Source organism: Poeciliopsis prolifica, unplaced genomic scaffold, assembly GCF_027474105.1.
Source record: "Poeciliopsis prolifica strain line A6 unplaced genomic scaffold, Auburn_PproV2 SCAFFOLD025, whole genome shotgun sequence".
Taxonomy (NCBI): Eukaryota; Metazoa; Chordata; class Actinopteri; order Cyprinodontiformes; family Poeciliidae; genus Poeciliopsis; species Poeciliopsis prolifica.
In genome coordinates this window covers 6,955,943-6,979,295 of record NW_026562400.1, presented here as the reverse complement: position 1 = coordinate 6,979,295, position 23,353 = coordinate 6,955,943, and the positions used below count along the sequence as shown (strand labels likewise).

General features: G+C 37.2%; 1 protein-coding gene across 2 annotated transcripts in view; it reads right to left on the bottom strand.

Annotated features, from left to right (window-relative positions):
• Nucleotides 1-5,966: 5,966 nt before the first annotated feature.
• Nucleotides 5,967-23,353, bottom strand: part of LOC129370882 (protein argonaute-3) — a 34,945-nt gene continuing 17,558 nt past the window's right edge. Inside the window, exons 6-19 of one of the 2 annotated variants that reach the window (XM_055047139.1) lie at nt 21,908-22,042; nt 21,653-21,740; nt 21,142-21,289; nt 20,869-20,988; nt 18,966-19,109; nt 17,794-17,927; nt 17,452-17,636; nt 16,612-16,771; nt 16,431-16,521; nt 16,116-16,310; nt 15,066-15,200; nt 14,295-14,396; nt 13,041-13,240; nt 5,967-12,945 (exon numbers count right to left, since the gene is read on the bottom strand). In XM_055047139.1, the coding sequence (XP_054903114.1) occupies nt 12,837-12,945; nt 13,041-13,240; nt 14,295-14,396; nt 15,066-15,200; nt 16,116-16,310; nt 16,431-16,521; nt 16,612-16,771; nt 17,452-17,636; nt 17,794-17,927; nt 18,966-19,109; nt 20,869-20,988; nt 21,142-21,289; nt 21,653-21,740; nt 21,908-22,042 (1,946 nt within the window). In that variant the 3' untranslated portion in view covers nt 5,967-12,836. The remainder of the gene's footprint in view (nt 12,946-13,040; nt 13,241-14,294; nt 14,397-15,065; nt 15,201-16,115; nt 16,311-16,430; nt 16,522-16,611; nt 16,772-17,451; nt 17,637-17,793; nt 17,928-18,965; nt 19,110-20,868; nt 20,989-21,141; nt 21,290-21,652; nt 21,741-21,907; nt 22,043-23,353) is intronic. The other variant, XM_055047140.1, reaches the window with a different exon arrangement.

Here is a 23,353-nt window from a genome sequence, read left to right as displayed (position 1 = left end):
TAAAAATCAAAGAGCATAATAACTAAATTTTTGGACATGTGTCAGATCGTTGACTCTGTGTGTGTGTGTGTAGTCTATAACCTGTATGTAATCTGTACACATATATGTGCAGTTCCAGTGAATATTCTCTGCCGGCATCATTTTGACACATCATTGAAGTGTGAGGATAATATATCTTTGAAGCTGCAGGATATTTGACTTCTAAGCTCCTCCGAGAAACTCAAACAATTATTTCCAGACTTGATTTAGTCTTCCACCTTCATATGTGCCGTTTACAGAGTTGCCATCACCTCTTTTGGGCCTTTCGTTGATCCTTGACACCTTTTTTCATTCTCACTTAGTCTATGTTGCTTTGAGGGCACCTGGTGTCATGAAATGGGCTATGGGGAGAAATAACAGAAAAATAACTGTTACAACCAGTGACTTATATACAGAGGGAAGAAAGAAGAATGACACTGAATGCAGGTGAGGAGAGCAACACAGAGGGAACATTAATAATTAACACAAAGGAAGCTTAACTGGACACAAATAAACTACAAGGGGGGAAAGATTAACACCAAACAAAGAGAAATAAATATAAATGCACTAAGAACTGGACACACACAAAAAATAGAAATTGAACTAAAAATAGCATGCTAGCAACTTTCAAACATTAATGAGCAAAGAGAAATGTATGTTCATAGTAAATAAGAAAGTACTATACACATTAAAAAAACAAAAACACAAAAAGGCTACAGATCACTCATGTTTGTTAGATAATATCCTTGGTTTTACTGAATGTTTGGAAAATATTGTATTTCATGTAATAAAACAGGTCATTATGGCTGAAAACCTTTCATTTTTAAGATAATGATTTATTATTATTATTATTATTGTTGTTGTTGTGTTTCTAGTGCGCTGCTATGCTTCTGCAATGAAGGATAAATTTACTTAAAGGCTTTTTATACGTCTTTACTAGTTCTGCTAAGACTGTATTTTAGTAATTTAAATGTCATGCAGCAAAATTCTTCAATGAGCTACTAACTTAGCATACAATAATGTAATATAAACAGGACCTTGTGAAGTCTTTTTTTTTAAGTGGTCTGTTGTGACATTTCTTCAGGTTTTTTAAGGGTTTCCAAGGTTTTCTTTCTGCTTTGGATGCTTTCCCCTGAAACCACTTATTCAGTCCGGTTAGTTGAAGAAACATTTTTTTAAACTCAGTTTCTTAAACAACTTAGTTAAAAATAACTCTGTAAAACATTCAAACATAAAAATAAAAAAAACTTGAACTCAAGAAATGAACCATTATGTCAACAGACAATAGACTACTTTAAAAACCGACCATTTATCTTTGAGTTTAATTGCAAAAAAAGATAACACAGTTAGAGTAAAAACTATAAATAAATACAGAGCAATAATAAGACTTATTTAAATTAACCATATGTGTAATTTATATTTAAATACTCACATTGTCGATATTTGTAGTCTCTCTTTTTCTCATTGAATCCATACAAAAGACACCCAGCTTACAACCATCACAACCAACAGGGAATAGTCCTTCATCTAAACAACATTGTATATAAAAATGATAGAATTGGAACAAATAACTGCTTGAATTTATATTTCTTTTCTGCATCTTCAAAAGTTGACTTGTGTTTAATGTCAAATGACTTTTTGATTACTGGACAACTCAGTAAAGCTTTGCCAGATTGTAAATTTACATTAATACTTTTGATCACATTTATGCAGGTGACATCCAGTTGTACTGTTCCTTTAAGGATTTGGTGTGGCAAAAATAATATTTGGCCCTTCTTTTTGTTTCAGACACTGATCTGCTTTCCTCATTTATTTTCACTGAAGAAATGGTTAGGCATGAGAACTGGACTCACTTACACTAACAAATATTTACAGAGAAAACAACTTAGTTAAAAATAACTCTGTAAAACATTCAAACATAAAAATAAAAAAAACTTGAACTCAAGAAATGAACCATTATGTCAACAGACAATAGACTACTTTAAAAACCGACCATTTATCTTTGAGTTTAATTGCAAAAAAAGATAACACAGTTAGAGTAAAAACTATAAATAAATACAGAGCAATAATAAGACTTATTTAAATTAACCATATGTGTAATTTATATTTAAATACTCACATTGTCGATATTTGTAGTCTCTCTTTTTCTCATTGAATCCATACAAAAGACACCCAGCTTACAACCATCACAACCAACAGGGAATAGTCCTTCATCTAAACAACATTGTATATAAAAATGATAGAATTGGAACAAATAACTGCTTGAATTTATATTTCTTTTCTGCATCTTCAAAAGTTGACTTGTGTTTAATTTCAAATGACTTTTTGATTACTGGACAACTCAGTAAAGCTTTGCCAGATTGTAAATTTACATTTAATACTTTTGATCACATTTATGCAGGTGACATCCAGTTGTACTGTTCCTTTAAGGATTCTTTTTGTTTCAGACACTGATCTGCTTTCCTCATTTATTTTCACTGAAGAAATGGCTAGGCACGAGAACTGGACTCACTTACACTAACAAATATTTACAGAGAAAACAAAAGAATTTTTGTAAAGGTCGTGTACGGTAGATTTTGAGGCAGTCAGAGCTCTTGAAAGCAAAAAATGACTTAGACAGTGTGAATCCCAAGCCATGCCAACAAAATTGATAAAGTAACATTAAGTCAATGTTTCTGTCTGACAGCAGCCAGCAGGTGCCAAGTTGAATCTGAGTATTCCTTATGCAGCTGGAAGACTTTCCACCACAGCCTGACATCTGATAATTACATCTGCAACAAGATGATTTGTCATTTTACAGGACAGGAGACAGGAGGTGTGCAGCAGGAGATTTAAGTAATGTCCTCTCTATATCATCCAAAGTCCTGACAGAAGCTGTGAAGAGGCTCCAAAGTCAAAGGAATTTTTCAGATTGTTCATTTATATTTGTATTTTGCGCACTGTGTGCCACTTTTCTGCCTGTAAGCTACTGGTAACTTCAATTTCCTGAGGGAGTCTTCCCAAGAGATCAATAAAGTACGAGTCTAAGTCTAAATCTTTAAACCACCAGAAGAATACCCAACAATTACACATATGGTTAATCATTCCTAATACCTAACCAGATTTAGGTTTGTTAAGTATCTCAGCTGAAACCTCAATGTAAGTGTGTAATTTCAGGTAGCACTCCTGCTGTGCATTAGTTCACATGAGGTAAGTCACAAGCACCTCAGGTCTCCCCCAAGTCTCCAGCTGATTGAGCTTCTCACCCAGTTCTCTGGGCGAACTGTTCCCTCTTCTGGTGAAAAGTGGTACTGCAGGATTGTAACGAGAAGGCGGTGGAATGAGTTGTCAGTCTCAAGGTTTGCCAGGTCGCACTTGAACTACACTTGAACTACACTTTGAGGACCACGGATTTAGAATTACACATTATTTCTTGGCACTGAAAGGTCATGACACTGAATTTGACAATATATTTAAAGGGGGAAAAAATATTTAGGAACAAATTAGAACAATGAACCCTCCTTCAAAAGACTATGTCTTTTTAATTCTTCAAAACACAGTTTGAGTTTCAAATGTTTTGTTGTTTCTGAAAAACTAAATGAAAACGCATTTGGAGCTTGTTTCATTTTTTGCCAGTAGATGTGATTTAGATTCTCATTTGAAAGATTGGAGAGACTGTTTCTTCAAAAATATTTTTTTATCCTGTAATAGTTATTATGAAATCATAAAAGTCATGGAGGTTTTTTTTTTCTTTTTTCTTTTTTTATTTCCAAGCAGAATGAGGGACTTGCCTGCGGCACTGTTCATGCAAGAACTACCACTGTTTGCAAAAATGACTTAGTCAGTGAAGGCATGGTGGGCTTTTTAATAATGATAATAACAATAACACACCAAGCTCTGCATACATTAGACATTTATGTGTGTTCACCTAACAAAAAGTCCATGTCAGGTTGTTATTTCACTAACCATGACCCTATCACTGATAAGAGGATAATCGTGAAAAATAAGGATTCATTAAATGAACAAACTCACAGATTAGTTGAATATTTATTTTTGTTTTTCTGTGGATGAAGCTGTGACAAGAGTATTTAGGCTTATAGTGGGACATTTGGTTACTCGTGTTTCTATCTTATTTAAATAAAGCAAAGAAGCAAACACCATCATTTTTGTCAAATGGATGTAACGTCTTGGCATGCAGGGACTGACAGCCAGGGTGAGAACATAATCACTGTTCAGTCTCACCCTTTGGAGCATCTGGTATTAGAAAACCTCCTTTGCCACATTTTTAATGACGCTCAGCACTGCTGTCTTGTCAGTTGTTTATTGTGCTCTCATCATGCTGCTGGAAGCCAAATGGCTCCCCAGATTTCTGGGTTTTCTAAAATAAATCTGTGGAAACAGTTTTATTTAGTTTCAAATGAGCGAACATTATACTGATCCATGAGGAAAGGGGAAATAAAATAAAATCTTGATTCTGTGTGCCTCACAACATAAAATTTAGATAGTAAAACTGTATACTTAACAGCTGGTGTCGGCTTGTTAGTTGAAATGAATTCAGTGAGGTACTTCTTGTAGTTTTCTACCAGTCTCTGACATCTGCTTGAGGTTCCACCCATCACTTTGCATCTATGAGATGTTTGCAGGGGGGTTTTGAATGTTCAACTTGTTTAAATTCACCCCACATTATCTCAGATCAAAGTCTGTTATTTGTTTGCACCCAGAAGTTTCCATTTCTTAATTCTAAGCCAATCACTGGAAGATTTAATTATATTTTCTGAGATTAAGTTATGTTTCAGGATCAAGTTGTGCTTCAAATTTAACATGTCTTATGTTAGTGTTCAAATATTTCAAATTTACACCCACTAGTCCAAAAAGAATTACTCAAGAAGTCCAGGGGTTTCAACTACAAGAGATACACAAAAAGGTAATTTATAACCTCCATCCATCCATCCATTGTCTGTTCACCTTTATCCCAAGTGGGGTCCAGAGTTGCTGGTGCCTATCTCCAGCTGCGTTCCGGGCGAGAGGCGAGGTACGCCCTGAACAGGTCGACAGTCTGTCGCAAGGCAACACAGAAACAAATGAGACGAACAGCCATGCACACACACACTCACTCCTAGGGAGAATTTGGAAAAACCAATTAACCTAATAGCCATGTTTTTGGACTGTGGGAGGAAGCTCGAGTACCCGGAGAGAACCCAAGCATGCACAGGGAGAACATGCAAACTCTGTGCAGAAAGACCCCATTTGTGACAAAAAAAATTATATCAAAGAAACACATACATAATTTCAACTGTGCACTTTAGTGAGTTGTGCAGCAGCTGTTTATAGCGACAGTGAATGGAAGTCGTTAGAAATCCAACTTTTCTAACCATAATCAGATTGTGTTTAGCTCCATTTCAGCAATGTTATTCCAAGAAAATCATGTTTGTTCTTTATTATTCTTGAATGGACGTTTCCTGAAAGGATCTAGTTGTCAGCTTTTGCGTGCTATGAATCAGAAGTCAAAAGCACTATTTAAAACCCCAAAACGAACAATGTTTATCAGGTGATTATCAGTTTTTCCTCAGTCAGATATAAAAGATTTAATAAGATTTTTTGGCCCATTAGACCACTAACATTACATTTCTTGTCTTGTGAAAAAAAGTGACCCAACCATTACCTTCCTCATCCTATACATGCAAAATACAGCAAGTCTGCACAATGGAAATGTTCTTTCCATTTATGTCAGGTAGTTGGTCTGCCAGAGTTTAAACTTGGGTTATCCTCTATTTATATTCCATCCATTTAATGTATTTGATTTAGTGTTTTTATTTAACACATTTGTGTGTCTTGGAGTTACTTTATCAAAACAGTGACCTAAATTCTTATTGTTTAATTACCATAATTAGTACTTTAATTCTTAATTATATAAAAAAAATAAAAATTCTAGCCTTAGTCTAAAACACATCCAACAATGACAACTGAAGTTAAGCAAAGCATTTTATTGCAAGTATTAGTCAAAGATACACTTCAAACTGAAGCAAAGCAACACTAAAAAGGGCAACAAACTATATGAGGGTTACAAAAGAAAGACATTTAAAACTCAAAGGAATAGAGCTGTTGGTACAACAGAGCCTTTGCAAAATACTGAGACATGGATCGTCCGTTTTTTTGTGACTGCTCAACGTGTGTCTCTTTGCTGGTGCCTCACTCAGAAGTATCAGAGCCCAGGATCTCTAATTTGCTACAGTGAAGACAAAAATAAGAATATTCAAGCAATCAGAGTATACAATGTTTTTCAAATCCTTGGCCACTGTTATTCATCTGTCGTCAAACCATCAAGTGTGTACAAGGTAAACGGCATCAGGAGCCTAATCTCATCTGCAATATTTGGTTTGAAATCTGCTGGAATGCAAAATGCAAAAAAAAAAAAAAAAAAAAAGAAAAAGGTGAAATGTGGGCTGAGGGAGTAAACATTCTGGTAAACATTTATTATACCAAAGATAATTTGGTTTAAAGGACAAAAGGGCCTATTTGCTTTGGAATATGTTAGACAAAACTTGAAAAGGTCCATGTCTCTGATCCTCCTGCAGACTCAGGAGTAAGCAATAAAAAATAAAGAGAAAAAACAAAAAAAATCAGTCATTACAACACAATTCATCCTTGGTTTATTGTACAGGCACAGGTCTCTGTTATCCAGTAGGCGAGGGGAACCTCATGGTTCTCTAAGGCCAAGGTCAAACTGTATCTGAAAATACTGTTCTTTGGATTTGTCATCAGTGATGAGACAATAATTGGTTGTAAAAAAGAAAAAAAAATCAAATTAAATGATTATATCATTATCCTGAAGCAGAGAGTGCTGCTCATCAGGTGGAAACAAATGCTAAGAAGGGTTTCCAAATGCCGTTTGACCCAGACTTGGTTTCTATTCTGCCAAAAGCATTATGTAAAAAGCTTACACTTCAGAGTTCTCCAAAGAAAAAAAAAACAATCAATCCATGTTAGTGGTTTCTGTGTGAAGTGAGCAGAGATGAGGACACCAGTTCTGAAGTCATGACAGATCAAGTACGCAGGCTAGGTTACTTGGTAGGCCGCCCAGGAAAAGGCTTTGCAAGGTCAACTCTGTAAGAATGCATTTAAGGCTCAGGCATGTCTTCTCTTGTGGAATGAGACCTGTTCCTGCTGTAAAATATTCTGGCACCAGAAAGGAGACAATTTTAAGAGAATAGAAGCTAAGCCAACTTAAAATAATAAAAAAAAATATATAATAATTCAACATGACCCCAAAAATATTGCCTTTCAGATAACTTTCCTTCCTACCCCCCACACCACTTGTCCCTTACATAGCTAACGTACCAATTAGCAGCTTGGGATGAAAATAAAAGTCAGCTTTTGACACTCTGGTCAGTGTGGTTGAGAAATGGTTCCCTTCGTCAGAGATCAGCTATATGTGGGGGAGGGGAAAATCGCCCCCTTGGGTGGTAAAAAAAACAAAAAACGTCAAAGCAGAAGATAATGAAAAACTAGAAGAGTGAGCCCGTTGCACGGCTGTTACAAGGCAAATCTTTCCTTAACCTCATACCCCCTGACGTATTGTTGTGCTTGCTTGTTAAAGAGAATAAGGCATCAACATTTAAGGGGAGCGGCTTAAGGAAAAGAAAAAGGGCATCTTCCTCTTAGCTCCACCCCCCCACCACACTGCGAAAACGATGCGGAGACTCCAGCCGCTTCAAAGCGCTTTCAATAAATACACTATAAAATATTCCGCATATATATTTCATATATGTATATATTTATATATATATTGAAAGAACACATTTAAATAGGACAACAAAAGTCGGCTCAAGAACAATCTTTTTTTAAATCAAATAAGTGTTAAGACAAAACAGAATATTTTGATTTTCTTTTAATATTTTTTTTACAGTTATAACTATTCTGACTCTAAAACAGTTACCGTATAAGAATATCGCAATCAGGCATTACTCAAGCATTATATGTCATAATAAAAGCCATTTGCAGTTTTCTTTCATGTAGTACAACATATGCAGCATACCAAGGTAAATGAGGTGCAGTGTTTTGAGATTTTTTTTTTGTAATAAAAAGATTCGGCCCTCCTCCTCCTCCTCTTGTCCCCTCCTACCCCCTCGGAAAGAGATGTCCCTCGGTTTTTAGTTGTTGCCAAAGCGGCTTGAGACGAGGAGGACTGTGTTGGGCACTCGTTCCCTCCATCAGAGACGACATACACAGGCAGGGTGTTGCATTGCGATGAAAAAAATGCCACAGGTTGTTGTCTACTGCTACATCAGGTGGGCATCAAGTATAAAATCTCAATACTGACACAGAACCTGGTTTTCTCACGGTTAGCTAAAAGGACACTTGACTATTTTTTCCCAGCTTATTCAAGCATATTGAGATCTTATTCGTCTTGCTTTCTTCAGTCGGAGAGAAACCATTTGAGAACATGATGTTTGTCAGTGCAAAATTTCCTTCTACATTTCAGGCCCAACAAACTGTTAATTGATGCCCAGCTGTGGCTATAGCGATGTACTGAGTGGCAGTTTCTGAGAGGAAACAGACACAAGAGAGAAGACAGACTCAACCGAGCCAAACGAAGCCAAATGAGGCACATCTTAAATAACCGAGCGACGGGTTGGATTTTCTCCAAGCCGGAAGGAAAAATGGAGAAACAGGGACTGAAACCTCTTGGCTATATGTCTGAGTGAGAGTGGCAGTCTCTAAAGTGCTGTGCTAAGTTCATCGCTCGCGACCAGGGGGCCGTAAAAGCGTCAAAGAAACGATCCCTGTCACCACCCATGCTCGATCCACGCGAACCGACCCTGAACCACATCCCACTGTCCCAATGAACTTCTGGTCCAAGACACCGAACGTCCTACAAAGATCTACTTGGCATTATATCCTCCTATTCTACAGACTCACTGTCTCGGTACATTGACTTCCTGTTTGGATTGCCAACAAACACTTGGAGAGTAGTAAAGTGGCCACCGCAGAGATTTTATAAGTTCAGCTTTACATTTTCACATAACAGCACCATCGAGAGGAAAGGCACTTTCAGTGGGCTCCTTCTCACTTCTTTGCTACCTCCCTGAAACAAGCATAGCAACCAAAGCCAGGTGAACCTATCACAATTACTACAAAAAGGTTAAATGTAGCTACTTCTACAACACAAAAAATGGAAAACCTTATCTTCTACAGAGAAATCTAAGATAATTAGGTGTTTCATTCTTTATTTTGTGCACCAAACTATTTCAAATCAAATAACATTTTTAAAAAGAGTAAAAAGGAAATGTTGGTTTCAGAGAAAAAAAAATACAACTGAGCATTTACATCAGCAGGCCTGAAATGTTCTGGTTGTATTTGCAAGGACCAGCTGACAGCATTAAAACATAAGACAGGCAAACACATCCGCTATGTAAACATGTGTTCAATTGCCCTCAACATGCTTTTCAGCCTAAAGAAATACAATCCTTCTCTTTCTTCTGCCATGCACTCATTTGTTCAACTTCCAACATAACCTACCGCATAAAGCTCTCACTGATCATTTAAAAGTCTTTCCAAAAACATGCACACTTGAAATCTCCGGAAAGCCCACTAAATTGTCCTTCGGTTTCAACCTTTCATTTCCCGAGTGGGGGGATTGTACGGCCACTGAATGTAGTCCTTCAGCATAAAGGAGAACCTTTATTTAGGTGTAAAAAATGAGATTACAGGCTTTGTCACACTGATTTGCCGGTAGGCCGACGCTCTGGTCATGGAAGGGGCTTGAGGCCAGTTTCTGGAACAGGGGTTGCAGTGCGACGCAAATCCTTAGAGGATTTAACTCAAAGGAACTGAAAACTATGGCTCAATTGTTAATTTATTTCCTTGATCATGTGGATTTGAAATGGATCACAAAAATTGCTCTACTCCGTCTTTACAAGGAGCAGTCAACACATTCAAAGGTATCAACAGCAAACTATTGACTACTGACTCTTCTGTCCTGAAATAAAATCTGCTCAGAGCATGCCAACATCATTTCATTTACTTTTCCAGCTGTGAGAAAAAAAATTAGAAGAGCATCAAGCATCTTGCAAGCTTTTTTTTTTTCTTTTAGCCAAACATCAAAGAAAGCGATGGCTGAAGACCACATCCCTACCGATAATAGTCCAAACACATCACTAGGTCCAACAACCCCACTGCTTTTCATAAAGGTACTACACATCTACACACCAACACAGGAACAAGTCAACAGTCAGCTGCAATAATTCAACTTTGTTATATCTTTTTAACCTTTACTTATGATACATTAATTACTAAGATTAATAATTAGACTACATCTTTTCTGTTAGCAAAAATAAGTGGTGTGCATTACAGAACTTAAAATGTACAAATATATTTCATAATCTGGCTTTTTAAAAAGGTACTAGTGAAATAATGAAGGCTCAAAACACACTGGCCTCCAGACTGCAAGGCTGCGACAGTGGAGGCAGAACTCTACATTATACCTCAGTGTTCAAAGGAACGTCTGCCATTGTACCGTTCACAAGATCTCAAACCCCCAAAAAATCTAACCTTAAATTATTTGTAAATCTACTCTTTGCATCAACCATAGCAAAAGCACCTTATCCTGTCCTTCCATTCTGAGGTTTTTTCTTTTTCCCTCACCCTAACCTGCTTATTTAGAGTCTCATGCACAGAGGCTCAGATTCAAACTCTTAGAGTAGCACCGTGCTTGTGTTACGTTTAGAAACACATGCTTCTTTTAGTGCAGATAACTTTTTAAAAACATGTTCCTGAACAAGCTTCAGGCCTTCAACGGAGAGGAGGAGTAATGTGGGGACCGCACTGAAAATCACAATCATCAACCCAAGCCCAGAGGTGTATGGTGGGATCACAGTTTTTACATTGCTGAAATGCCTCTGCGACAGCAACAGAGGGAGCCACAGACTACACATTTAAAATTAGATGGCAGCGCTAATGCTGCCATATTGGAGACGTTGTTTGCACCAATAAGGCACATCTGATGTGTTAAAAAGTCTTCGGTGACCAAATAGCCACAAATCCCCCACATTAACTCCTCTGCTCTGTTTTGAGGCCATTTCCTATTCAGGGCCAGTTAGATGGGCAGGAATTACACCTGGCTGACGTCTTCAACAAAAAGTTTCCTGAAAGTCTCTTGTTTCATGACAAGTTTAACTCCATACCCATAAATCCAGTCCATTATTTTAAAAGCCCACTGTAGCAGCTGGATTCATGTCTTGCGAATACTAATTAGACACTAAAAGTCAGCTCTAAAGGAAAGCTAATAGCTAACGAAAGAGAAAAAAGGGAATAAATATTTTGATCTATAGTCATTTTAAATGAGATGTATAGACAAGTCAGATGGCTGTGGACAAAAATAACAGGCATCAGGTGAAAGTTTCCGTTTGTGACTTCTTTAACTGATTGAAATGAGATTCTTACAGTTTTTATTTAATTAAACATTTCTGCCAGGCACTTGAATACTTATTTTATATGGCCTTTACACTCCACTTTGCTGCCATCTGTTGAGAATCTTTGAAAAAAAATAATCTCAAACACAATTATGTTTGGGAGCTTTAAAATCAATTATACTCTGAAGCTATAGTGGTGCATAAATTTCTTCAGTTCAAGTTGAAACATAATAATCACCATAACTGCGGATGCACCATTTTCACACAACAGCAACGGGTGACAAATAAAAATAATAATTACTGCCTCTTTAATTCAGAGGAGCAACAAAATAAGTGCCTTAGAAGTGGGCAAACTTTTCATTGAAATATTAAATTCTTGAGACATTCAAATCCCCTAAAATCCTCTTCCCTTCGTTCAGCTGATTATTGCACTAAAGGAAACCATTGTCACAATCAAATTATCCATCTTGAACAGGGAAAATGCAAGATAAAGCACTGAGGAAAACGAATGCACGATGATTGCTAAGAATGCGAACAACACTTACATAATTCATTAAAAAGGACAAAACAATAGTTTTCCGCTGCATGCAGATGAAATGACTGGATTAAAAAACAGTGTTATACTTAAAGATACATGGCTGCAATTCAGCATTTTTTTCCTTTAGATCAGCCAATAAAAACTGCCCCAGTTCAAACCTGACAACTGACTGTTACAAGAAATCATAAATCATCTAAAACGTTGCAAGACGACTTCTCATTGTGACTTTTAGAGGGTATTTATACCTCGTCGCCAACAGATGGCAGTGTGCTCAAAAAACATTTGTCTTCATTAAAGTGATACACTGGGGAGAAGTGACAGAAAAGGGGAGAAAAGTGGCAATGTGACGGACCTGTGGTCCATTAAAGTACACTCCGAATAATCATCTCTCTTGTTTCAAACCTCGGGGAGTATCGACAAACTACAGTAAAACTGAAAGAATGTAAAAGTGCTGCTGCTCAAACTGACTTGAGGTACTAGAGATGGTGCAGGATGAGACCATTAGGAAGGTCTGTGCCGAAGGAGGGGAGAAGAAAAGAAACAAAAACACCCACAAGGTCACGAACAAGGGAAGAAAAGATAGGAGGGGCCTGGAAATGGTGGGAATAAACTAGTTGGCTGGTTTAATATTGCATAATAGTGCTGAGTGTCTGTCTTGTCTGTCTTTAAAGCAGCGTTTGAATCCTCAGTCCAGTGTAGGGCTGCCTCTTCCCCTCCCTCCTCCCTGCTCTCTCTTCTGCACAGTGTCAGGTCCGCATTGACTCGGCATATTGGGGGCGGGGGGGCTGGGCATGCACCTATGAGGACTCCTCAACTGGCAAACCAGGCGTGCATGGTTGTTTTTGTTTTTGTGTGTTAAAGGTGATCATGGATTGGGGAGGGATGTTTGCTCAGGCGAAGTACATGGTCCTCAGGGTGTCGTGATGAATCTGAACAGCTTTGGCCAGTGCCTGGGGGTCGCGACCGTTACTCTGACCCGATACATGGCTGCCTTCGGCACTGAGGAGAGAAGAACAAACCAAATGTGTTTGTCTACAAACGTATGTCTGAATATGGCTCAAAAAAACTGTTTTTTTAGAGGTTACTTGTCTTACCTGTCATGCTCTTTGTCCACCAAATGGTAGCGGGCACGGAAGGCCACCAGGTGGGCATAATAGGCGGGTGCAGGGATGGAGACAGAACGGGTACAGCGCACGTAGGTGTGGCACAACTGGTAGGTGAGCAGCTGGAACTCGTCAGCAGTAAAACAATTGTCATCCCACAATACATGGTAGTGGGAGGGTCGGCTGGTGCCCTGAGAAGGGACAATTAAATGGTAGAGATATGTAATTACTAGCTTTTAACCGCAAAAAAAGTTAATAAACACTCCCACAAAGGAACTAGAAATATTTTCAGTCCAATATTGGTTAGATAACTACTCTTGAGATTTGATTTTAGTAGATTACAAAGACAGAACGTCAAACATTTGCATTATGAGGACAACCAAGGTTTAGATATGATTTTAAAAGCAGTATTGGATTAATATTATTGATTGATACTGAATATTGATTAATCGTTAATTGGAGTACACAGACTCAAAAAAGGCAATTTTCTGAAAAAACAACACACTCAGAAAAACAATTAAGTTGAAACTGTACAAAAAAATATTCATATTTGGCATTTGTCTGTAAATATGTTCTACCTGGAACTCAACAAGTAGCAAAGTTTTAGTTTCACATGATTCAAGTTCTACAAAACAAAAACCCTTTATATTAAGCTATTTTTTGGCTGTTCAATTGTTAATGAGTTACTCAAAAAATGGTCAACAAATCAGCCCTACACTGTAGTTATGTTAATTTGAGCAGAAAGGGCTGAACTTACATGTAAGACGTATTTTTGTTAGTTGAAGATATAGCTTTTGCTACAAATGATTAAGTATAAGCTAAAGGAATAACATGTTATTGCATTTTATCCAAGAAAACATTTATTTTATTATTTTTTTAAAATTAACTGAATCCTTTGCCATTTTGCATTTTTATGCATTTCTAATGCTGTATAAAAAACTTACATGAAAAATATGCAGAATGTGCAATTTTTTTATCCAACTAATCAATTGTCAGAATAATTGACAGATTAATCGGTAATAAAATAAGTTCCAGACCCACATTGTATATTGAAAACTGAAAGCATACATTTTTTAACTTCATAAAGTAAATGTCAACCACAACTTAAACTTCAAATTGTCCAAAACATGATACAGGAGTCATTTTATCTACGTCATCAAATCAAAAAATAAAAGCAATGTGATTTTTAATCACAGCCTTTGAATTGATTCACATGATAATAAATTAGTGCAAAACTGTACTAACCTGTATTCCAGCGTGACTGCAGAGGTAAAAATCAAACTCGTAGGGATGAGTGATGTCTGTATCCACAGTAGTACCAGCAGGAATGTTTCCACTGCGTCCAACCTAGCAAAGGATTTAGTCACTCTCAGTTATTCTATCCTCAGAATTTAACTATTAGGAGAAAAACTAAACAAAAATCAACAGCACATCTAGGAGGCACTCAATACGCTGACATATTTCAAATAGTAAAAGTTAAAAACAGAGACAGTTCCAGGAGCATCAAAGGCAGACAACAAAAACAACCAATTAAAATCCCAGTGCCCTTGAGAGCCTAATGCTCTGTCTGAGAGTCTATGGAGAAAAAAAGGTTATTATAGCTTCAGCTCAGCCAGGAGACCTTGAGTACCACTCCAGAGTGATTGGTGATGGTTGTAATGCTTTAATCGAACACAATTACTCAGGTCAGGAGGGTTAATAATCTAGTCATTTAAAAAAAGAGACAAATAAAGAAGCATGTTTTCACTACTTACCCTTACCATCCTAATTAACAGAGTAAACCAGAATTACCTCCTAATAGTTAAAACGCTTCAAGAACCAGTGAGGTTGAGGTTTGTTTCCCTGTTAAACTACATAGATACTCTTCTTTCTCTATCTTGCCGAAATTGCACTTCCTAGACTAAACATTGAAAAAGAATAACCTGGTAAACACAATGCTTGTTTCTCATCATTGCTGCTGTGAGAGCAAGTAAATAAAATAACTTAATATGATAAGAGTTTTAGATTGGGACTTACTCTCTCGTTGCGGTCGGCACAGAAGAGGCGAGTATGGTGGCGTTTTTGCACAACAATGTAGGTGATGCCTGGCTGGTACTCCTTCTCCAGGCTGATGCAGGCCTCCCTGATGGCCAGCAGCTCATAGTACAGCACCTGATGAATAAGAGGTATCCAGCTTAATGACTTTCAGTAAGAGGAACGAAAACGTCCAGAAGTACTCTCAAATCTCAAAATTAAGCTCAAATCAAGATAAATCCACAATGTGCACCAAACGTTTCCCGCAGATGATACAAATGCAACACTATGGGTCGCTGTTAGTCTTTATTATGAGTTTTGGTTCTAACAGAGCAAACAGCCAACAATATTACAGGCAAGCCAAGTATAAACTAATCTCAAGGCTGCAGCAGCTGCAGCACTGATCAGCAAAGCACGACTAGCAGCTGTTACCTCCACACAGTGATGCGATCAGTGGGATATTTACAAATGCAGAGGTCTGGTAAAGCAACTGCAATAATCTAAACACATTTTATATTAGGAAGTTCTCCCATTTTTATTCATTTATTTATTTATTTATTTATTTATTTTGGTACATGCAGCTTTCAGTCACTTAATAGCCATGTTATCCAAAAATGGATAACTTAGCAGAAAACATTTCATTTGAGTTTAATGTTTTTAGATTTAAAATTCTGTCACATGAAAAGTTTAAAATGTTCTGTGACTGTTGGTAATATTAGCAATTATCACATAAAACAGAAATGTGCTTGTTTAACAATACATGTTCTAAAACCAAACAAAAAGAAACACCCAAGATTAAAATGTTCCAATGTACAAATATGTCATAAAATATGTTGTAAAAATAACAGGAAAAAGCTACTGAACAGTTTTTATATTTGGGTTTCAATTAATAATCAGCAAGATTAAAGGCAAAACAAACCAGGAAAATCCTCTTTCAACTATAACAGTTTATCCCGGGATAAATCCAAAACCCTGGAGCAACAAATTATTTTCCTGTTATGTTTTGTTATTCTCATAAGTAAAATTTGAAGAAGTTTGTCAGAGGGAGCACACCTGTCTGAACTGGCCTTCTGAAACCCCGTCCCTGTAAAAAATGATTCTGGTGGGCTTGTAGCGGGTCGACTTGTAGAACTGGATGAGCAGCTCCCGCACCATGGAGGCCAGGTCCTGGATGACCTCCTGCCGGGGCCTCTGGACACGCACCGTGGCACAGTACCTGCTGGGGTGGGCGTCCATACTACCAACCACCTGAGAGGAAACATTTGAGAGAGGAGTAGTGATGATGAAACACAGGAAGGAAAAAAAAAAGAGAGAGAGAGAGATCAAGAGAAACAAACAGAAAAATGTCTAAATAGACAAGAAACTAACCGCTGCAATCGAAGGCTTCTTCCCATCACCAGCTGGCGGATGTGTAACGTCTGCCCCCAAAAAGATAACTGGTTGCTGAAACACTGATGGCCTAAAAAAAATTAAAAAAAAAACATCAGATTAATCAGAGATATTTTAAACAAACTGTGAAGGAAGGGTGTGAAAATTCATCATGACCAACCGTTGGTGAGGAACCAGGATGTTGTTTATTCCTCCCAGCTTCACGTTGATCTTCAGGCAAAGGTTGGAGAGAGTCTGAGGTGACGTCTTCACTACATTCTTCACCTGAACACACTGAGTCGCCATGCCCAGGAGGGTGTCTCCCACTCGCTTCACTTCAGCTTTGGATGATTGAACACAAAAATGCACTTTAAATGATCTTGTACAGTTTTAAATAAATTTAATACTTCATAGAGAAGTATTAAACTTTATTTTCAAATTACAACCATATATTCCAGATATTTGATTGGGAATTTTTGTAAGAACACAGTGTAGAGCATCGTGAAGTGGAAGAAAAAAAAGATTATGTCAATGCTTAGTACAATTTTGCTGCAGTTGTATTCTTTCAGATTACATCTCTACCAGATTTCTATATCTACAGACTGAAAGATGTTGCCCTGAAAAAGAACCCAATATCATTTAGATTATCTGAAGACAAATGCAGATTTGGAGTGAGGTCTGTACTTTGATTGGGCCATTCTAGCACATGAATATGTAAATCAGGCCTCATGTTTAGAGTTTTTGTTTTACTGACAAGTGAACATCCATCATATGCCTTTCACAGTGTTGAACCTAAAATGTCATAGTAACATAATTTAAAATGTAGCCGTCAAACAACTGAAAAAAAATGAAGAAAAGTTGAAAGCTAGAAATGACAACTGTTTAATGAACTCAAGTTTAAGCAGAGACTCAAAGTGAAGTATCAAGTGAAGTTTAGACTGCTCACAGCTCTGTAGGAACTGTTTGCATAGCTATTTGCATTTAAATAAAAAAAATGCTTATATTGTAATAGTTTTCTAACCATAGACCGGAGTCTTTCCAGGCAGGATGACAATAATGAGCTGCAGTCCTGCGTAGGTGTTCTTCAGGTGTCTGAACATCGGCTCCACGCTGTCGGCCCCCTGGGCGTACTTACAGAAGCACGGCTGGCCTTGGATGGGCATCCCAGCATCCTTTGAGATTTTACGTAGCTGGTCCGTGAAACCCCTGCAAGCAAGATTGAACGATTAAAAAAAATCACTGAGGAACATGCATCTAAAAACATCAGATCATCAAGGCCATAAGAAATTTAAAATCTACTCCTGTAGTGTTTAAAGTGATGCACTTTTCTTCCTTAGATATCAGGCTGAGGAAGCAGCCTTACTTGAGAATTTCTTCCCGGCACTGTCTTTGTGTGGCGAAGCAAGCAATGGCCCACATCTTTATCTCCACTCCAGTGTGGAACTGCTTCCCCCTCATGTCCCAAACCCCATGGCTGGGTGTGGCTACCGTGCGGTTCTGAAACGACATCACAAACTCAACACATGGACTGAAGATTAAGTGAGCAAAAAATGTTCAGAAGACTCACTTGAACAGACAAACAAAAGTGACAACACTGGGGGCAAAAAAAAAAAAAAAAAAAAAGCACTAAACTCATGCACCCACCAACTACATCACTTATTCACTGGAGCTTAAACTGAGACAAACAATAGCTGGTGAAAGTTGTCAAATAGCTTGAACTTTACCACATTGTATCTCATTAACTTCTATTCTTGAGGATTTTATGTCTGGAAACTCTTTAGATTTTTCTTAATTTTTAAGACTGTTTTTCCCCCCATTTCACATTTGATATGTGTTGGTCCATAACATAAAATCCCAGAAAACAGAGAAATTTGGCACTGTAACTTGGAAAAATTAATTCAATAATAAATAAAAGCATTAAAGGATACCAAAATAAGATTTTAAATTCAAATGTCATATTAGCTTATTGCAATGAACTCTAAATGTTGGTATATTGCTAGTCTGATGCAATTTAGCTTGTGAGAAGCAAATTTTGGGTGTGCGTGAATAAAAAAAAGTGTGTTTCCTCCAGTAGGATAAATAAATGTTAATCCAAAATGTAGTTCAGTCTCAATAGGCTGCCTTTCCAGTTTATCCTAACTAAATAAATCTGTTTCATGTCATCTATGCAGACAAGCATTAATGCCAAGATGCTGGAAATTACACCAGTCAAACATAATTTGGGAATCCAAAACAATTTTTCTGATACTTAACTTCATAATTGAAGTCTTTAATCAATCAGTCAAATCAAATGTTATTTGTATAGCACATTTCAGCAGCAAGGCATTTCAAGGAATACTTTGGATCTAGAAACCTTTTTTTTTAAATTATATAAATTGGATTAAAGGTTACACTACTGAGACTCAACCTGGGCAAAACAAAAAAAAACAGGACATCAAATACAAACAGAAGCCAGTGATTAGTTCCCCACAGAGACAGAGGGGCAGAGCGTGTCAGACAAACAGAGAGAATGGGCGTGATTTAAAAGAAGGGTACCATAAAGTGCTCAGTGCTCACCCTGCCGCCGTACTGCAGCATGGGGGCGGGTAGCACTCGCCCCGTCACATGAGCCATCTCGTCACGCACTTTGAACTGGAACTCCTGCACAAATGGGTCTGCCTCGTAGTTGGCACTTCGCACCTGCAGGAAAAGGAGGCGAGGGATTAATGGTAAGCAAGGTCGATGCTGGGCATGTAATCACTGCATAAAAACACCTGGAGACTGACAGAAAGAGAACTCAATCTAACCATTTTCACTATTGTAGTGAAAAATGTCAGGAGTCTTTACGATCTTCTATAGGATTCATTATGCAGTTCTCACACACACACCTTATCAGGCTGAATCTCTTTTTCATCCTGTAAGTTTCAATCTGTAGAGCATGAAAACATGTCCTGTTTGAAACGATCTCCTCCGCTCTAATCTAGCCATTTTTATTTTCAGAGAACAGCTGGGGAGTGTAATAAGGTAACAGCACATTTACAATGTTTATTGTTAATCCAGTGGAAGCCTTGGGCAATCAGCGCAGTTTTTCAGCCTCTCTTATAAACAACATGCTGTTGAGAGAGTCGCAGACTCACATTAAAGCCATTTAGGCTGGGGCATTTTTCTGACCTTGGGCAGATCTGTGCTGTAATTGTCAAATGTGATGGAGAAGCACAGAGACATGCCTCCCATAATAACACTAAATGAGAACAAGGGAGAGTGAGGTGATTATAAAACCAGTAATTTACCACAAAGATGGGCAGAGAGTATTATGGAGCCGAAGATGCGGAACTTCCATCAATTAGCTTCTGTTCAAATATTCTATAGTAGAACTAGATAGTGCTAAGACGTACTGCAGAGAGAAAACATGCTGACAATTTCATCTAATTTTTGTCAAACATTTCATAAATCTTCTCCATAAAATCTTTTCGTATGGCGCACCGCGACAGAGGCTTTTTATTCTATTCGATTTCATGTCAAGCTAATCAATCGTCCAATAATTAGAAGCTGCCAATTTTCCTTTCTTTTCTTCTAAACAAAGATCTGTGAACAAATAACAAAAATACAAAATTTTTTGTACTAATTATACATATCAAAGGTGAGAACTTCTGTTTTTAGTTCCTACACACAGATTAATCCCTTCTTCTCATAACTAAAAAAAAAAAACAATCTGCGATATAACATACTACTACTAATAATAATATAATGTAATTTATTATTATTATTATTATATAATAATAATAATCTGGATTATTACTATGATTAGTCAGTATAAAATTAAGATAACTTTATAATTCCCTCACTTTCTTTGGTAGTCAAACTTGTACCTTTATCAAATGTTTACTGTAGTGAGTTTTTGTTTTATTTATTTGTGAAATTAAAATAAAATGAGTCAGCTCATTGAGTTTGCATTATTGCCCTATAGCCATGAAAGGCCAGATCAATTGACATAAATTAGGCTTCTTCTGGCCAATATCAATTGCCAGTTTTTCTTAATGTCTCCTCTGAAGATTCAGACATTGGCAGATTCCTCTTTTTTATTTCTTAAAGACTAAAACATATGAAAGAGAAAACAAATTTCTGCAGTTTGAATCAAACATAAAATTAAGCAAGTAAAAGACCATTCCCATTCTATACACCATCATATTTTTACCCCATTCAAAACAAAACAAATACATTACAGAAGGTTCTATTTTTTCATGTTTTGTCATTTTATGAATAGAAATTGGCTGAGTCTCTGGACAAGTGATTGCTGCATCATCACAACTATGCACATCTACATTTAGCTCCATTACATTTAAATGCTGTGAATTGAATTTTGGAGCAGATCGATTTTTTATACACATTTTATATTTTAAAATTCTAATATCACAAATGGTCTGCTACAGTAGTTTCTGAACAGTTTTCCAGAACTCACCAGCCTGCTGATCTCCTCCTGCCTGTCGGGCGCAGAGCGAGCTGTGGCTTTAATCATAGTGGAAGTCTGATTATCCGTCAGCTTCTTGATGCACCGCTGACCCGCTACAATGTTACAGACCTGACAGAAAACAAAAAAAGCTACATTTATTTCTCAATATATAGCCAGTAAAGGACTTTTACTTAATGTAACACATTTTTACAGCTGTTCAATTTATTTTTCCTAACATAGATTTGATTAAATGATTTTTAAGAAAAGCTTGTTTTCTCTTACCTCCAGGGGCAGGTAGGTGTGCTTTTGCTCCTGGCCCACCTGTAGACAGGGCAGATGCGGGTACTTGAGCTGCAGGTTGTACTTCTCCCTGAAGTACTGGGCTACTGTGCGTTCCACTGTCTGACCGTTCTCCAACTGCAGAGGGAACCTAAGGAAGTAAAACACAGATCCATTTTAACACTGTGCTATCCATGAGTGGAAACTCTCATTTCCATATATTTATAGACTTCAAATTATACAAACTTATAGATGTTACAGCAATGCTAGCAAAACAATGAATTATGACTCCTGAGTTTAAGCGTTTGCTGATCTACTTTTTTATTTTTTCAGCCAATAGAAATCAAAGTTGAGTATTGACAAACTGTTCAGCCATAAATAAAATAATAAAATAAACAATCAAAGGAGTCTCCTTCTATCTGCAGTGTTTTGCGAGCTGATGATGACTTCCCAGTTTGAGCCCTGTCCCCTGTCCTCCCCTCATGGCCTACTGCATGCCAACACACTGACTCACGTTTGATGGCTGGCAGGCCGACGGGTCACGTTGCAAACACGGTACTTCCTCCGCATCGTTCCACAGTGTGTCACTTCCACCTTTAAACCTGGGGGACATCACCAAGGTGTCAATTAAAACCAAATGCTCCTGTGTGAATGGCTGTGTCATGTGCTAAAGCTAATCTTGTTCAACTTCTCGCCAAGTAAACACACACGCTTCAAACTGAGTTAAAACTCAATTTCTGACATGCAGATCTCAAATCCTCTGCATCACCTTTGATTTCTTTGGTGAATTTGACCCTATGAGAGTCTGTGAGGGGGCGAGGCTGCTCATCTATGTTGTGGATATCTAGTACTTCACACATGAACTGGATAACTGGCTGGGCTTTGTAGAAGGCGGTGGCAGAGACTGAAAGACACAGAAAGAACAATTATTGATTATTTAATAGATTTGTCACAATTAAAAAATTTGCTGCATAATAAATTCTCCCAAAAGTTACTGCATAAAGTAAGAATATTGTTGTTTTGAGACAATTTGTAAGTATGATCATGTTAACTGTGTAATAATGCAGGTTTGCCCTCTCAAAGATCTATAAACTTTAATTTACAAAGAACAACTTACACTGGAATTAGAAGACATTTTACATTAAAAAAACTAAACAATAAAATACATCAAATAAAATTGGAATAATCAAATATAATAAAAATCATAGATATGATTATGAGGTCTTGTCCCTTCAGAAAACATTAAACATTAGATTGGTAAGGAAAAGCAGGTAAAACTGCCTTTTACAAGACTTTTGTGACCATCTAGCTCATTTTCATTTTTTATGCAATTAACTGACATGCTTATTACTTAGAATAGAAAAACTATATCTGAAAAGAAAATTGTGAAAACCTAATGCATCAAACATGTTTTAAAATGACAAATATCAGTGATGCAAAAAGCTATTTATAGCAAAACTATTTCCTATGACCAGTTTGCAGGGAACTGATGCTGCAAGAGAGATAGCAAGTCGTCCAATTGATAAGAGGAACTGAAATATTGCAGTTTTTCACATCTCAGACATGAAGTCCTGCAATCTCAAGGTAAAACACAGACACCTCTGTTTTAGAAATGCTAGCCATACTGACAGTACTGATAGCCACATTAAAATGTCAACATTTTGTCCTCGTTTTAAAATCTGTGTAAAATCCTGTTCAACAACCGGTACCCAGGCACACACACACAGTAACATTGCCTTTGCTCCAAGTGCAAATAATTAATGACGTGTCAAGGCAGAAAGACAAGAAAAACAGTCTCAATGCTGTCTTTAAATCAAGGTTTTGAAGGGAAATTTGAGCAACATGAAAATTATATTGGCAGGTTAAAGCCAAATAATTAAAAAAAAGAAACAAAAAACAGATCGGTAGTTTGCCATGTTTTAATTGGTGCATCTCTTGTTGGCATGACAACTCCAACTACAAGGTTCACCATTCTGCAGGACCATATGTTCATGATGACTTGGTTTTGAGTCACAGGCTAACAAGCTAAATCAGGAGGTGAAAAGTAGATATCAAATAATTTGCAACAGAGACACAAAATACAAGTTTCTGAATGAAGATTTATACAGAAATCTTTGATGATAACTTCTACTGTATGCTCAATATTTACAAATACACCATTTTCACGATTATCTCGTTAACAAAAACTCAATGCAAAATACAATAGAGTGGTTTT